The sequence below is a fragment of the Salvia hispanica genome, chromosome 4 (assembly GCF_029641045.1).
Source record: "Salvia hispanica isolate PSC_SH4W2 chromosome 4, Shi_PSC_v1, whole genome shotgun sequence".
In the NCBI taxonomy this organism is placed as follows: domain Eukaryota; kingdom Viridiplantae; phylum Streptophyta; class Magnoliopsida; order Lamiales; family Lamiaceae; genus Salvia; species Salvia hispanica.
Window position 1 is genome coordinate 39831066 of NC_142695.1, and position 16380 is coordinate 39847445.

General features: G+C 35.5%; 2 protein-coding genes and 1 pseudogene across 2 annotated transcripts; 1 reads left to right on the forward strand and 2 right to left on the reverse strand.

Moving 5' to 3' along the window:
• Positions 1–1642, reverse strand: LOC125192680 (transcription factor TCP2-like). Its single transcript, XM_048090308.2, has one exon. The coding sequence runs from the start codon at positions 1492–1494 to the stop codon at positions 769–771; it is 726 nt and encodes a 241-aa protein (XP_047946265.1). The 5' UTR covers positions 1495–1642; the 3' UTR covers positions 1–768.
• Positions 1643–12237: 10595 nt separating this feature from the next.
• On the reverse strand, positions 12238–13815 carry LOC125196905 (small ribosomal subunit protein eS19z-like). Its single transcript, XM_048095569.2, has 4 exons — positions 13681–13815; positions 13043–13133; positions 12694–12871; positions 12238–12588 (listed from the first exon to the last, which is right to left on the reverse strand). Exons 1-4 carry the CDS (start codon positions 13765–13767, stop codon positions 12513–12515), a joined length of 432 nt encoding a protein of 143 aa, XP_047951526.1. The 5' UTR covers positions 13768–13815; the 3' UTR covers positions 12238–12512.
• A 589-nt stretch (positions 13816–14404) lies between these two features.
• Positions 14405–16266, forward strand: LOC148928629 (uncharacterized; annotated as a pseudogene).
• The last annotated feature ends 114 nt before the right edge of the window (positions 16267–16380 follow it).

Consider the following 16380-nt stretch of genomic DNA (forward strand, 5'->3'; position numbering starts at 1 on the left):
TTATGAAACTGCTGGAAGGGTAAAAAATGAAATAACTCAATGAATGTGTTGATGATGATAAATACAACACTTACCCAATGGGGACCTCCTATAGGAACTTGAGTACATGTGGTCCTTACATATGATCAATACCCACACTGGCACACACAACACTGAGAATAATAAAAGAACCCTAATTTACTAACTTTACTTACCTTGCCCTATCTCTCTGTATCTTTTTCTGAATTTGGACCACTCACGCTACGCAAAAATTTATTCATTTTTCTCTTATTCCATCATGGGAGGAGCTAGCCCTTCAAGATTACTCTTTGGATTTACTTTGTTGGATCTTGTGCAAAGCTGCCATAACTGTTCCTGTCTTACTCACCTCATGACTCATAACAAACCCTTTTATTTCCACCCTTCCCCCTTTACATAAAATAAAGAAAATTGAAATTTATCTGGGACCATTCTAGGGTTTTTGTTAGGAAAAGTGAGAGAAGGGATTCAGGTCTAGGTTTGCAGAGAAAAAAAAATTAGAATTTAATGAATGAGAAGGCTAGACTATACATACACACACAAGAGAATATATAGAACCTCTGGATTTAAGATGAAACCAAAGAAGTAATGCACTTTGTAACTCCATGAAAATTTCCAGAAAAATCTACATAGCACATATATATAGTAGAAGAAAATTCCCCAAAAAACAATCATATATAGTATGACCTTAATATCAGACGCCTTACCAGTCAAGAAGCTCGAATCAATCATGAAATTATCACAGTAAGTTTAGAGATGGCCGCGCTTGTTCAGGTCTTCCACCTCACTATTTTGTGAGGGGAGAAGATCCGCAGTCATGTTGAAATCGACCGGTCTAATAATATGCGAAGAACTTGACAAGTCGGAGGTGTGGAAGCTCGGGTGCTTCGTGTGGGAGGCAGCATTGATTTGAGGCACGAAATAGGGGTGCGCGGCTTGATACACCAGCAGCTGGTGGTGGTGTGACTGAAAATCTTGGTGTTGGTGAGAAGGCAATCCGAGGCTAATGGGAGTTTGGGAAAGGGTTAAATTGGAAGGATCCCATCTCCCAAAGGAGCTGCTGCTGCCGCTGGAGTTTGCAAAAGAGGAAGGATTTTGGAGGTGGAATTGTTGATCATCATGTTGTTCTTGGTTCCTTATCCAAGATTGGTTGAGCATATGGGGAGGGATCTGCAGCGGAGGCAGGTCGTCGATCTCGTTTTTGGCAGCGTCGAGGAGCCAGTCCACGACTTTGCTGGGCTGGTTGAGGCCTAATCTGTCTTGCAGATCGTAGAGCTGTATAGCGGTGGGGACGGACAGCCTCACACGTCGGTCTCTCAGACCTCGGACGGTGCAGACCTTGCTGTGCCTGTCCTTGCCGCCCATGGCTCTCGCCACTCGGACTATTCGAGGGTCATTTAGTCTCGACCATGTCGATGTTGATGTTGATGTCGCCTTGCCCTCCCTCTTCTCTTCCAAATCATCCTTTCCAATCATCTTCTACTATTGAATTCAGCTGTCAATCCATTTAGTGTAATGTAGAGCAGTTTTGTTGCAGTTGAATTGGAAGAGCTAAATGATGAAAATAGAGAGTGAAAGATAGATGTTATACAACGGTGTGTTAATAGTACAAAACTAAAATCAATGCTTCAGCCGACCCATTAGAAAGAAAGGAAAGAAAGAAAGAAAGAAAGGCAGAGACGCAGCCACGTGTATTAGGGCCACTCAAAATCTTATCAAATTCCAATTGCATATCAATGATTCTTTACTATTTAGTGCATGTGGAGTATGTCTATCAAATTACCCTTCTCTGGGGTTTCATAAGTCATAACTAAGCTTAGTATTTTGTATGCACATTTCACACTACAAAACGCGTCGCACGTGCTTGTACGCCTGCTAATTTAATGACACTATTTAACTCAAGTTTCTTTAATTACTTACTTCTCTTGTCATTATTTGCTGAAATAATAAAAAATGAGGGCAGACTTTTCAACTAAATATAATTGCACAAAAAAGGCTTGAAAAGCTGCAGGGAATCACACCCAAAAAAACGTACATGACCAGCTTGGTGATGATGAAGAAGCAAGCGAATGATCTATTTATCTCCTTGAAGAGTCGTCACTCACTCACTCACTTAGTCCGAATCAAAGATAGAGAGAGGACCACACTAGATTTGCATATATAGAGTGCTAGTTCATGAGTAGTTGTTGGATGTGAACTACTGATAATGCTATTGCAAGACTCTTATGCCAATAATCCGAGGGGAAACAAAATGTTGGTGGTGATTGTGGGGATTTTTTGGTTTCATAATCTACCAAATGCAGTATGTATCATAATTCATAACTAAGAATTCCGTCCCTCAAAAGTATGAATTTTCTAATTTTGTTAACTCTTTTTTTTCTTTTTAATGAGATGTGACTCATTTTCCACTAAAAATATTTTAATAATAGTACTTTTTATTTCTATCCCTCTTTTAATTTACCAATTATTTTTAAAATCCAAATCGAACCAAATATTCATATTTTTCGAGGACGGAGGTAGTAATATATAATTACTGACTAGATGTGCTAAGATTGTTGTGGCATGAAATCATGTCATGAGCAACGTTAATGTTCATTATATCCTCTTGAGGTGTTTAATAGTTATAGTTAGGAAATGACCGCAATGTTTTTATATTTAATACCCCAGAAAAGGAGTTTTATTTCTATGTGTACATATATAGTTGAGGGGATGTATTCATATCCTTTTTATATATATTGTTCCTTTTTCTTATCAATCTCAATCTCACAATTTGAAGATCTAATGGCCAAAAATAGGGCCACTTGTGTTTAATTAAAATATTAAAAAAAAATCGAAAAGAGCTTTGTTGGTATACACAAATCAATTAGTTATGGTAAGTTCCTTGATTATCTCTCTAGCAAATATCACGATTCTTTTTCTATAGATTACACGCACTTCTTCTGTTTTCTTCCCTCCCTCATCGTTTTTTCTTCTTTTTTTTTCTCTCCCTCATCATTTTTTCTCCATTGAAGACTTTCTCAAGAAATTGTTGTCGTCTTTTTTCAATTGAAGACGTCTGGTGTTTAGGGTTTTCGTCACAAAACCAAATTGTTGGAGTATTCATTCACGACGCCTGAAGAGAAGAGGATTGAGAGAGCGAGTAGAGTGGTGGAGAGATTCAATCACAACGCGGATTTCCAATTCATCCACAATTGCATTTCCGATCTCTTCGCGCAACGGTTGAGATCCATGGTTTTTTGTATTGGTTTATGATTAATTCGTTCTTGTATTTAGTTTTATTTTGCATCAATTGTCGTTTTATTTTCATGAAATCATTCATTGCTTATAGATTTTCGTGTTTTCTTTTCATCAGTTACAACTTATAAATTTTCGACAAGTAATGTACTATATTAAGTGTATAATGTAGATTGTATTATTGTACGATTATAGTTGTATAATGTATATCCCAGCTTTGAATAATGTACATTGCAATGGGTTTAATATGTGACAGAAGTTAAATCCATTCTCCATTGGGTTTAGCAATCCATGGGGCTAGGTTGTAGTACCCACTCACAAACGGAACCATCACAAAGGGCATAGAGTTTGAATCATTCCCTTGGGTTTAGCAACCCATAGGGCTAGGCTATAGCACCACCACATGAATTAAATTTTATTTTTTAATGCGTTTAAGATTCAGTACAGTAAATAATGTACCAATAATATCTAATAATGTGCACGGATCACGAATCAGTGGATAATGTACAGATTGAATAGAATAATGTTGAAAGGAAATTGAATTCATGCCCTTTGGGTTTAGCAATCCATGGGGCTAGGTTGTAGTACCAATCACAAACGGAACCATCACAAATAGCAGAGAGTTTGAATCATTCCCCTTGGGTTTAGCAACCCATGGGGCTAGGTTATAGCACCACAACATGAATTAAATTTTATTTTTAAATGCGTTTAAGATCCGATACAGTAAATAATGTACAAATAGTATCAAATAATGTGCACAGATCAGTGAATAATGTACATATCGTCCATTACTACAGGACACAAATCGTCCATTATTGGGTAAATAAAATCCATTACACTGAAATATTTGTACATTATGTTTATAAACATATACATTACAAGACACAAATCGTCCATTACTGAGTAAATAAAATCCATTACATTGAAATATTTTCATATTATGTTTATAAGTTAAAACTACTCATAAAATCAGAAGAAAAACGTCTCAGAAACATATACATTACAGGACACAAATCGTCCATTACTGAGTAAATAAAATTCATTACTCGGCTTCCTCTTCTCTGCATCTTCATGAGAGGTACTAGCCTCAGCCCTTTGATGTACAACCAATATCTCCCTGAATTTTTGCGCAATTGCAAGTGGAAGAACATCATCCACTGCTTCGTCAATATCCAACCTTGGCTGCTTCGCTGCTGTCCAAAAATCAGTAATGTATCACATTAATGCACAACACTAACTGTATAATGTGCAAAGTTGATCAAATAATGCATTGATGAATATTACATTCTCTCAACCATTGACCTTTTTAAAATCAGAAGCATCCATATTAAACCTAAAATCATAATGTACACCACTCCCTACAATAATGTACATATAGCAGCAAATAATTCACAAATGAAAATTAAAACCCCAAAAAACTTTTGTACACCACTCCCTACTATAATGTACAAATAGAGGTCACCACGGTTCAAGAACCGCCGGTTTCCGGTTCGGAACCGGCGGTTCAGGTTCGAAAAAATTCCGAACCTGAATCGGCCCGCCTAGGTTCCGGCGGTTCCAGGGTCTTGAACCGGTTCAGCCACGGTTCAATGCCGGTTCAAGACCGGCGGTTTCCAGACGGTTCTGGGCCGGTTCCGGTTTAGACCGCCGGTTCAAGTTCGTTTTTTTTTAAAAAAAAAATTATTCATTTATAGTACTAATTACAAATTACACCTTGTAGTTGAGTCTTGTACTATCGAATAAATAAATAAAACGAGAATGACAACTGACAAATGTAGTAGAAGTCCACATTGGAGTTGGACAATTGGAATTTTATTGATACAATTATACAAATTTGAACGATATGTGACTCAACTTTATTTTACCCAATTAATACCCGCAAGTGTACGGGGTTATCGTAACAAATAGCAAGCAAGAGTATATCGTATCCCACAGAGACAATTTAGTGTAAACCTAAGTACCACGAACAAATTTTAACTACTATCCAGACGATCGAGAATTTTGGTTTTAAACTAACACTACTAAAAGCATATAAAATCAGAGATTAAAATAAGCACTTAAACAAGAAAGCAATTAAGCAAGTTGTAGAAAATGATAGAGAAATATGCAGAATTCAAGGATCCGATGCGCAACTCATAGCCTAACCCAATTGAAACCGATTTACCATTTAAAGTCTCCAGAATTGTTGAATCAATCACAAATATAGATTAAACCCCCTCCCGAGGTGAGAAATCCGTAGATTAGGTATAATAATTGAAGTCCCCTTCTAATTCTTAGACCTAACTCCTAATAGTTCAATTAGATTAAAGATCCCACTCAAAACCTCAACTCTCCTGAGTTTTATTGAATTAAGGTGTGAATAATTCTTCTTTCAAGGTTAAATATTTCATCTCCCGATTATTCTAAGAAACCCTACACTCCCAATTGGTGATCAAGCAATTGTTAGGAAAAAGCACAAGAATAATTCAAACAATTGCAAGAGCAAGATAAAAACGAAGTCAATGGATTAAAACTATAAATCAATGCATCTTCACCAAGAATTCTACATAAAAGATGTTTAGCTACTCATGTTCATGGTAGAAAACAAATAGAAACAAGGAAAAACAGTGGAAATCATGATGTGAATCGCAATTGGCGGAGGAATTGAAGCTTGGATCTTCAATCTTCTTCCAAGAGTTCTTCACAAAGAGAGAATGTGTGTTTTTTCGCTTGTCGAGAATGAATCGAATTGACCTAATTCTTCCTTCTTATTTTTTTTCTTCAAAAAATTGCGTTTCAGCTCTAAAAAATGCCAAACTGACGGACCCGGCCGGGTGGAATTAATCCACTGGAAATTCACCCGGCCGGGTGGGAATTCTTTGGTACTCTCTGGAATCTCGCAGGCATAATTACGCCACCCGGCCGGGTGGAATTATAGGGTAATAATTCACCCGGCCGGGTGAGATTTTCTGGACAGCGCAGTGTTCGTATAACAGCCATAACTTCTTCTACCGAACTCCGATTGAGGCGTGAGAGATACCTACGCGAAGCTCTTTCGAAGACGAAGAGATTGGTATGAATTAAAGGCTGATTGGACTTCAAAATCTCCAGTAAATATTGTCTCAAACCAAGGCTGCTGCACTACCACATATTTTGCACCTTTTTCTACACATTCTTAACAAAATGGTCAACATACCAACATAATAGAAAAGTAGATATAAAATCACCCTCTAAAACCATGTAAAATCCAAGTATGTCAATATGTCGATATTATAAATACAAATGTTGAAAATTGAAATTACAAAAGAGTCAAAAGACTTGAACAATAATAATTAATAAATGAATGATGAATGTAATTTGTAAATATATTATATACATAACATAATACATGCTTGTTAGCTTGTATAACAATTTAAATAAAAAAACTTGAAGTAAAAAACCATAAATTATAAATGTAAATAGATAGTATATATATATACTCTTAGTCGGCGAAGGAGATGTTTCTAGATAACTAAATTGAGGATACCTTTAGCAATTCAACCTTAATTGTTGAGTTTAATTTAACCATCAACAATCATGGTAGAATTGTCAAAAGTCTCCCGGATTTAGTCTTATAAAGAAGTCTTCTTCACCGATTAGAGTATATACAAATACAATTATATAATTGTATTTGTATATTTTAGAGTTGAAACAATTGAAAATAAAAGAAATAAAGGAAAAGGACCGGAACCGGCAAACCGGCGGTTTCCGGTGAACCGGCGCTTTCGAATCGCCGGTTACGGTTCTTCATTTTTTGAGAACCTGAACCGGCCCATCGGAACCGCCGAACCTTGTCCCGGTTCTGAACCGCCGGTGACGGTCCCGGGCCGGTTCGGTTTGGTGACCTCTATGTACAAATGTTAGCAAATAATGCAAAAATGAATAAAAAAATCACTCATTTATAAGCAGGATATCAAACAGATGGATGTAGCTTCCATCAAGAACATAATGCACAAAACATATTAAAATAATGTATACATTTCGTCAAATGATGTACGAAATAATATAACAATCACCCAACCAGAAACCAGAATGTATACCAATCCATAAATGTACAGAACAAATAATACAAATAATGCAAATAATGCACAAATTTGTTAAAACAGCCCCCTACAATCTGAACAAATAAATGCAAATAATGCACAAATGATAACAACATTCACTCATTTACAGGCTTTTTATCCAACGGATTTATGTAGCTTCAAATAAAATAAAATGCACAACAATCCCTACAATAATGTAAACATTGCATCAAACAATGCACGAATAAATACAACATTCACTCAATTACAGGCATATTAGGCTGTCAAAATTACTCACCGGCAGTCTGGGTTGGTTAGCTTTTGAAAGGCCTGCCTCGTTTCATCATCCTAGATCTGTGAGACAAACAAAAAATCAAATCGGATATAATTTTCTCTCCCAAATCGCCCAATACACAATTGTAAACCAGTCATTAACTACATACTTCAATAATGGACAGAACCCTAACAACAATGAATACGATTTTACGATTTACGAAAATCTCGACCGAAACAAGTACGAAAAACTTGATCTTGTTTGGGAGAAAACATTGAATCGACAATTAGGTTGTTAATCGGTGGTGATAATCACCGATTAAGAGTGGGTATTACGAAAAATTGAAGCATTTAAACCCTACCTTGTTGTCGACTTGATGGTCGCGCGCGAAGGGAGTGAGGTTTCGACTGTGAAACGCCGTGTGCGATTGATTTATCGACGGAGTGAAATGAGTTTTCCGGCTGCTAGGGTTTTGAATGGGGTTGAAATTTGGGGAGAAGATTTAGATGGGAGACGTCTGGAGTGAGAGAGAGAAAGAGAGTGGGAATGGTCTGTGAATCAGTTTCTCCAAAAATACCGCTCAATTAGCGGACCAGCAGTTCTGAAACGTGTGAAATTAGATGTGTGTTTACAGGTATACCCCTATAATGCACAACAGATATCAAATAATGCAACGCGGAACCAATCATCTCCTTTTAATCTAGTCCGTCCATTCCATCAATCTAATGGTTGATATTAAGAAGGAAATAGATACTAAGGGGGCAATAGGACCTTAATGCTCGAGTTCGAGTTCGTGTTTAATTCAGCTATTACTCGAATGTTATGAAATCAATATTAGTCTTCTTTCAAACGCAATAAATTTTCGTTTGGTGTTTTGTTATATAAACTAAAACTATCAACAAGCAAGTACTTCATCCGTCTCAATGAAGTTAGGTCATATTCCTCTTTTTATTGTCCCACTATAATTGAGTCATTTTCTGTTTAGCAAAAAATAGCATATCTCTTTTCTTATTTTATTCCCTTTCCATCTCACTATTTTATTCTGTTTCCACTTAACTCACTTAGCATAATTTTCTTAAATCTCGTACATAAAAAAAAATGTATCTATTACAAAGGATATATTACATTTGCATAATTTCGACATAGGGTGATCGCTTAGCATATTTTAATATCTTTGGAGGAATGGGTTAAAAATAGTGCATGAGCATCTTTGTGCTAATATATATAGTAGTAATTGTTAAAAGAAATTATACATATGTGCATTTGTTTTGATTTATAAGAAGGGATAAGTTCCATTTACGAGCAAACAGTAAAGATCCTGAAGTTTTTCTAGTATTTAATAGTAGTAAATTTTTTCACTAATTAAGATGCGTATCATTTTTCATTTATAATATTTAAAGTTTAAACCATCTTTTCTATCACATTATCATCAATACTCCTACGTATTACCAGTTGTGGACTTGTGGATTCATGTGGGACAAAGGGGTAGTTGGTCAACGTAATACTCCTACACAATTCACACACATATTCAATTTTTTCTATTTTTACAAAATAAGACACATTTTTTATATCTTTATCAATTTAGTTGTTTAACATTCTAGTAAGTTTTAATTCTCTTGCAATGCATATTGATTTATTATTATATATAATTAAATTTTTTTTTATCTTTCTGACTTTCTTCTAATAAAAATAAAATTATAGATTTTGAGTGAGAAAACAAATTAAAGAAAATAAAAAATAATTGGTTATCTGAAGCTTCAAAGTGTTCTTATTATTATCGTACTCCCAAATAAAAAATCATGGATTCGCTACTGCTTAGTAGTACGTTATACATACAAGGGAGATATAAGAGAAAAATCAAATATTATAAAGGAAGACTCTTTATGTACCTATATATTTATATGTGTGTATAAATATAGAATCAAGTTGTCATCCCTCTTACAAACTGTTTCTTCACCAAAGTAGAAGACATCAATATTGCAGTTATGGACTTGTGCATTTTGTCATCTCTACTTAATTAGCTTCCACACCACATATATACAAGAATACATCATGTGATGCTCAAATGTGACAATTATCTTGAAATTTACGAACGGTTAAGAAAAAAATAAAATTATACTACTCCATATTCAAAGAACATAAAGGACCAATGATGAAGCATTATTGAATGTACTATGCCCCCTTTTGAGCTTTAGCTTGTTGGCAATCAATAGCTAGGCAGACATGAGCATGGTTGAGACTTGAGATATGTAAGCTGATTTGTACTTAAAGTTAACATGTGAAAGTTTAAGGATATGTCGGAGAGTAAAGTAAAAATGATGGGTAAATTGTTGTTAATTTTGGAAAAGGGTATCAAACATTGTGACAAATGGAAGTTCTGCAGTACAATGAGATGTTACATCGTTGGGACAGTCTAGCAATAATATGAACAATGTTGTTTGTTAGTTTGGTATATATTCGAACAAACTATATGGATTTGAGTTTCAGTATGTCCTTGAGGTGTAATGATTGGCCCTCATTCATTGTAGCTAGTGCCTAGTTGGCTTGCAAGAAATCACCTACTTGCGTACGAAGAGAGGAATTGTTGCAATATTGTATCGATCTTTTGTTTTTTTTTCACAGATCTAGCCTTTCTTCTTTTACATGAGTTTGGAGCTAAGAGTTATATATGCATATGATGTTGGAACTCAAATTTGGTCATGGTCTTTCAAGAGATTTAAACATTTGTCGAACATTGTAATTCAAAATAGAAGACTTTCAAAGCCTTATCTTGGTTGTGTTGTTGTCAATCTCCCAGTCGTACGTATGACGACTGAAAATTGACTCGTGATTTGGCTTGCGCGGAAAAGTTCGAGTTTTTGAATGATTCATGTTGTGAGTATGAACGCCTGATAAGGAAATTGAGAACATAGGAGAGCAAGTACATACCTTTAATTAATATTCATCATTCAATTTTAGGTTTCATTGTTGGGTGAATATTTAAGCTACAAACTCCTACATAAATTGAAAGACTATTGAAATATTTTAAGGATTTCGTGTCATTTGCAGTGAATTATTGAATATGAAGCCTGAAAATAAGTAAACAAGTCTATTTTAGCCCATGATTTGAACCTTCGATCTATTGGATGAAGAATAATCATCTTACCACTTAATTGCATTTGATCGTCACATATTGTGTAGGATTTTTTCGGAGATTTCAACAATGTCATTTTGTAATTAGAGCCCGGCTTGTGCACACCAGAGTAGTCAATATTTGATGGGGCTGTAAAAATAAATTAGTGTCAAAATGAAGAAGAGTAAATACAAAGCCAGCTCATATCATAGTACATGTGACACAAATGTGAAATTAGAATGCTAACTCACGGACCAAATAAATTAGTGTCAAAATGAAGAAGAGTAAATACAAAGCCAGCTCATATCATAGTACATGTGACACAAATGTGAAATTAGAATGCTAACTCACGGACTATAGCAGCAGCAACACCCTGCATTATATTTCAAGAACTTCATTGCTTTCACATAATTATTAGGATTAGACCATTATGATTAGACCTTACATGAAGCCAAAAACAAGGACTACTACTATATACTTACCTCATTTACACGATACAGTAGGATTTGGATCCCCTTGCTGATAGCACATCAAGGGATATTTCTTACACTCATTCTATTACTATTATCTTTTTAAATTATAATATTAAAATATTGATTTACTTTATTCTAAAATAAGTTATTATATGTGTATATATTGGCGCAACCCTTGCTATGCACCACAAGGAATCCATACCCCGATAAAGTATCTATGTTAGAAATATGGTTTTGTTTTGTATAAAATTCAGTTGTCTTATTTTTGGCTAACTTTTTGTGACTAATATTGACCATTATACATACTAAGTGAACGATTGGATCCTTTTAGCCTATGGTGTGTTAACAGCCAGGTGAGTCGATTGAGGTTCCCCATATGATGTTTCGTCAACTGCATTTCAGGACTAGATATTATTTTGTGGAATGGGACAACAATTTCTAAAAATTAAGAGCACAAGAAAGAGAAAAAAAAAGAAAGAAGAAAATCATTCTAGTAGACAAAACAATGTCGTTTAAACCTCCATAAACTACGTCGGCTAATCAACGATTGGATGACATGATATTCAGGTGTACTATAGAAGATACGATTTGGGAAAATTGAATTTCGTGGGAAATTGACTATACGTGAAAAGTGTGTGTTTTTCCAGCACATTCAAAGTTCATGGAAAAGAATTGAACTGACCAAAAGTTAACGTAGTAGTCCAATTTTAATGCATCGTATGTCTAGGTTTTGTGTATTCACAGATCTATTTTGCTGACATTTGGTTAAAAGAAAAAGAAATATTTGTGTCTATTTTGAACTTCAGATATCCACGTACCAGACACGATTAAGAACAAAATTCTAATTTAGGTCTCATTTGGTAGCTAAGTTTGAGCTAAGATAAATACCATTATCCAAGCAAAATAAAACTAGCACTAATTCAATAATAAAAAATTATTTTAGAAAATTCAATTTTCGATTGTCGAAAACCTTTTAAACTATTTGAAGATAAATATTCTACCAAGTCAATTTTTTATGAAAAGACATACGCCCACTTATGCGATAGACGCTAGCAAATTAATTCCACAACAGACATTAAACGAGAAAACACTACCAGAATTAAAATTATTCATTATGTTAAATTAAAAACAAAGACAAGACAAATTCCACAAAAAGAAGTACAGTGTCCACTAAGATACCTCAGAAACTGGAAAGAAATTAAACCACGTTTAAATATCACTTAACAAAAATCCAGAAAAGATAAGCAGGAACCAAAATTTGATCAAACATGGAAAGATTTCTATTTCAACCCAAAATCATGGTGGAACCATCTTTTTTTACTTTGAGAACAAACCGCACAAGCTAAAGAAGCAAGCCCAACTCAAGGTGCAACAACAACGATTCTCCCAGAAACTTGATCAAGATCCCTCCTGCCATTGGATGTGATTCTTCTTCCACTGCAAAAAATTGAAAAGGGTTGCAATAAGTTTGCAGCTATTTCCCAAACATAAGCTAACCAATGAATGGTATGGGGCCAAGCAAGATATATATCATGAGCTTACCCCCTTGGTTCCATCTCAATGATGTTCATCTTCTCCAACTGCTGAAGGATGTGACGAGCAACAGAACCCTTGCCAAAGTGACGTGGGCGACTTCCATTCCCCTTGCTGCCACCATATATTCTCCTGAAGGAGCCAACTCCAATACCTCCCCTGAGGTATATCTTCCTGGCCATGGAAGCTGTACAATCCACCAATGAATTTATCAAATACTTCTCACCATGAAACTACCATTACAAAGCTTCCATATTCAAACACAGTGCAAAAGAGTAAGACGACACAAGCATAAGATGATATAGTATAAAAAGGTGTATAAATATAAATAGAAAGAGACAGGAAATTAGATCATTACCGGCCCTGATGTAGTACCAGTCGGGATCATAAGGAGCAAGCTCTTTGAGGACACCAGTTTTCACTATGTCAGTCCACTCCGGAAGCTCCATCTATTTGTTTTAAAAAGTTCAAAGGCAAAGCAAATAATCAGTTATACCAACCTGAATTATTAGTTAGAGCAGCATTAAACTGTAACTTTAAGAAATTATTATAAAGTGCATTACCAGATAAACTAGTACAGCAATTAACATAACAATCCCACAACAGAGGGCAACGAACTTTTAATGGTAACAACCCATCATAAGATACAAAATCTTTACTCGTTTAATTGAAGCGATAAGTTCTGAAAAAACACTACAGCTTAATTGCGACATAAAACATTCACAAATCTAAATGAACATGATTCAAATTTGTAAGGGAGAATTTGGATAACCTAACAATATGTAATTCCCCAAATCAATTATCAGCACGAAAATTAGTACGCAATCATCTTCAATTAATATATCCGATAAAAGGAGGCAAACAACAAGATTGAGAAACATCAATTGTAACGCCATAAAAAAAAGGGGGATAACTGTGCGAGCATAATTTTCCATACAATCAACCTTAAAAAAAGAAAAGAAGAAAACAAAAACGAAATCGCAAATTAAGTGTGACCTTGCCGGACCGCTTGAGGTGAGCGGCGTAAGATTTGACGAACTCGTGAGAAGACACATCCTTAACAGTTTTAGCCGCCGCCGCCATCTTTTCGAAAACCTTGCAGCTCACCTGTACGCCGAATTTGAAGCAGCAGCGCTGGAGCAGAATGGTTAGGGTTTATCGCAGTGCCAATAAATATATACTAAAATATTAATGGACTTCATGGACCCAGAATCCTTTTCTTGGGCTTGGCCCGTTATAAGTAGACCAACGGCCTAAATTTTCATTTTGGGACTGGGTTACTAAACGAATCTTCAAGTCATTTTATCCTAACATTTAAAATTTATTAAATATATCTATGATTATTAAATGATACTCCCTCCGTCCTATAAAAGTTGAGACAAAATTTTTGGGCACGGAGATTAAGAATTTAGACAAAACTTTTGGGCACGGAGATTAAGAATTTATAGTAAATAAATAGGAGAGATGAAAAAAGTAGGAAAGATAAGAGAGAGTAAAGTAAATGATGGAATAAAGTAACAGTGATTAGATGTTTTGTTTTTTGTTAAAAAAGGAAATGACTCAACTTTGTTGGGACGGACTAAAAAGGAATACGACTCAACTTTTATGGGACGGAGGGAGTAATATTTTTCAACTTAATAATTATTCCGTCCGTCCTAGATAATTCGGGTCAGTTTGACTTGGCACGGGTTTTAATAAATGTTGTTTGACTTTGATTTAAATGAAGATAGGTAGTGAAAAGGGGTCCCACCTTATTTTTTTTTCTTCTATTTTTATGGAAATCTTGAATCAGTGATAATTTGAGTATAATTAAAAATTTTGTTCAATTTTTTAATTGTAATTAGAGTTATAATCTGCACAACATTTAAATTTGCTTCTCTATTTTGCAGCTCAAAATTCTGCTGCTCAAAAATTCTGAAAATACAAATCTACACAAATTAGAAAACAAATTGCCTCTTTCATACAACTCCACAAAATAGAAATTCTCAAGGAGAGTTTAATGTAATTAATCAAATTACATTTGGGGATTTTTGGAGGGAAATCCCAAATCCCACAATACTTAAACCAATTTTTTTGGAGGGAAATGCCAACTACCACTAGCTATAAAAGGACTACCTACACAACAAAAGGAGATTTTTAGAAGTATTGCCCTCATAAAATTTTCATCATAGGGCTATGGAGTCTGCTAGACACTGCTGGAGACATTGCCGGAGACACGGACTCGCGCATCATAGGAGTGGACACCAAAAATCTGGTAGCTCAAAGTCTGCTACAATCGAGCCATTTAGGTAAAGTACCATATGGAGGTTTTGTCAAGGCAGCAAAGGAATTTGGAGTGAGCAGGAAGACAGTGCATAAAATATGGGCAGAGGCCATAAAACAAATCCAGAGTGGAGTACCCGTGAGTATAAAAGATCGTGTTAAAGGCTTCAAATGCAAGGATGAAATTCAGCTTGATGAAAACTGGGTAAGAGCTCTTTCATTCCTCGAAAGATCTATTATCCGCAAGATGGTTTTCAAGCTTGATTTAAGTAAGAGTACAGTAGACAGGATGGTGAAAGCAAATCATCTGAGGCCACACACAAATGTTGTGAAGCCCCTACTTACTACCTCAAACAAGTTAGCAAGAATGATATGGGGTCTCACTCATGTTCAGCCTGTGGTGCACAATGGTATGCTCAAATATCACACAATGTACAATGTAGTGCACATTGATGAAAAATGGTTTTTCATGACTAAGACTATGAATAGATACTACCTGCGGCCAGATGAGGAAGAACCATATAGGTCATGTAAGTCTAAGCGGTTCATCACAAAGCTTATGTTTATGTGTGCTATGTGTAGACCATACTTTGCAGGAGATGGAGATGTCATATTTGATGGAAAAATAGGCATCTTTCCATTGACAACAAAAGAGCCAGCAAAGAGAAAATCAAAGAACAGACCAAGAGGAACCTTGGAGACAAAGCACATTCAATCAGTGAACAAGGCAGTCATGAGAGAATGCCTTATTCAAAAGGTACGCTGTTTTTTGTTCCATTTTTCATACCAGCAATCAAGGCTAAATGGCCAGAGAACATAAGGAAGGAGATATTCATTCAACAAGACAATGTCAGACCTCACATCATGCATAATGATGCAGAATTTCAGTCAGTTGCAAACACAGATGGGTTCGAATTCCATATCATTTGCCAACCAGCTAATTCCCCTAATTGTAATGAGTTGGATTTAAGTTTTTTCAGAGCCATCCAGTCTATACAAGATGACAAATTGGCTAGGGGAGTGGATGACTTGTTGAGTAATGTGCAAAGCTCTTTTGAAGAACTTAGTGCACAAACACTCAACAATGTTTTTCTGACTCTTCAAGGTTGTTTTACTGATATTTTGAAGGTGGAAGGGGGAAATGACTACAAACTCCACACATAAACAAAGACATGTTATCAAGGCTGGGGATACTTCTAAACACATTGCAGGTTGAAGAACATCTTGTGAAAGCTGCAGTGGCATACCTCCAACAGCCTATAAAATGATGTTAGCACATCATATGACATCTCAGGTATCAGTAGAGCTGTAGGCTTCTAAGTTCAGTTAGTAGGAAACATTTTTTGGCAGTTGGGTGTGGAAGCCTCAAGATTAGGTGTGGCTTGCTATCAACTGTTTTTTGTCATCTTTTGTAAAGCCTCCAAACCTACATGT

Bases quoted from the DNA above. Each gene is read 5' to 3' on its own strand.
- LOC125192680 (XM_048090308.2), bottom strand. From the start codon at position 1,494: ATGATTGGAAAGGATGATTTGGAAGAGAAGAGGGAGGGCAAGGCGACA.
- LOC125196905 (XM_048095569.2), bottom strand. From the start codon at position 13,767: ATGGCGGCGGCGGCTAAAACTGTTAAGGATGTGTCTTCTCACGAGTTC. The intron at 13,134-13,680 runs GTCACACTTAAT...TAAAACAAATAG, and splicing joins ACCTCAAGCGGTCCGGCAAG to ATGGAGCTTCCGGAGTGGAC. The intron at 12,872-13,042 runs GTAATGATCTAA...TGGATTGTACAG, and splicing joins CTGGTACTACATCAGGGCCG to CTTCCATGGCCAGGAAGATA.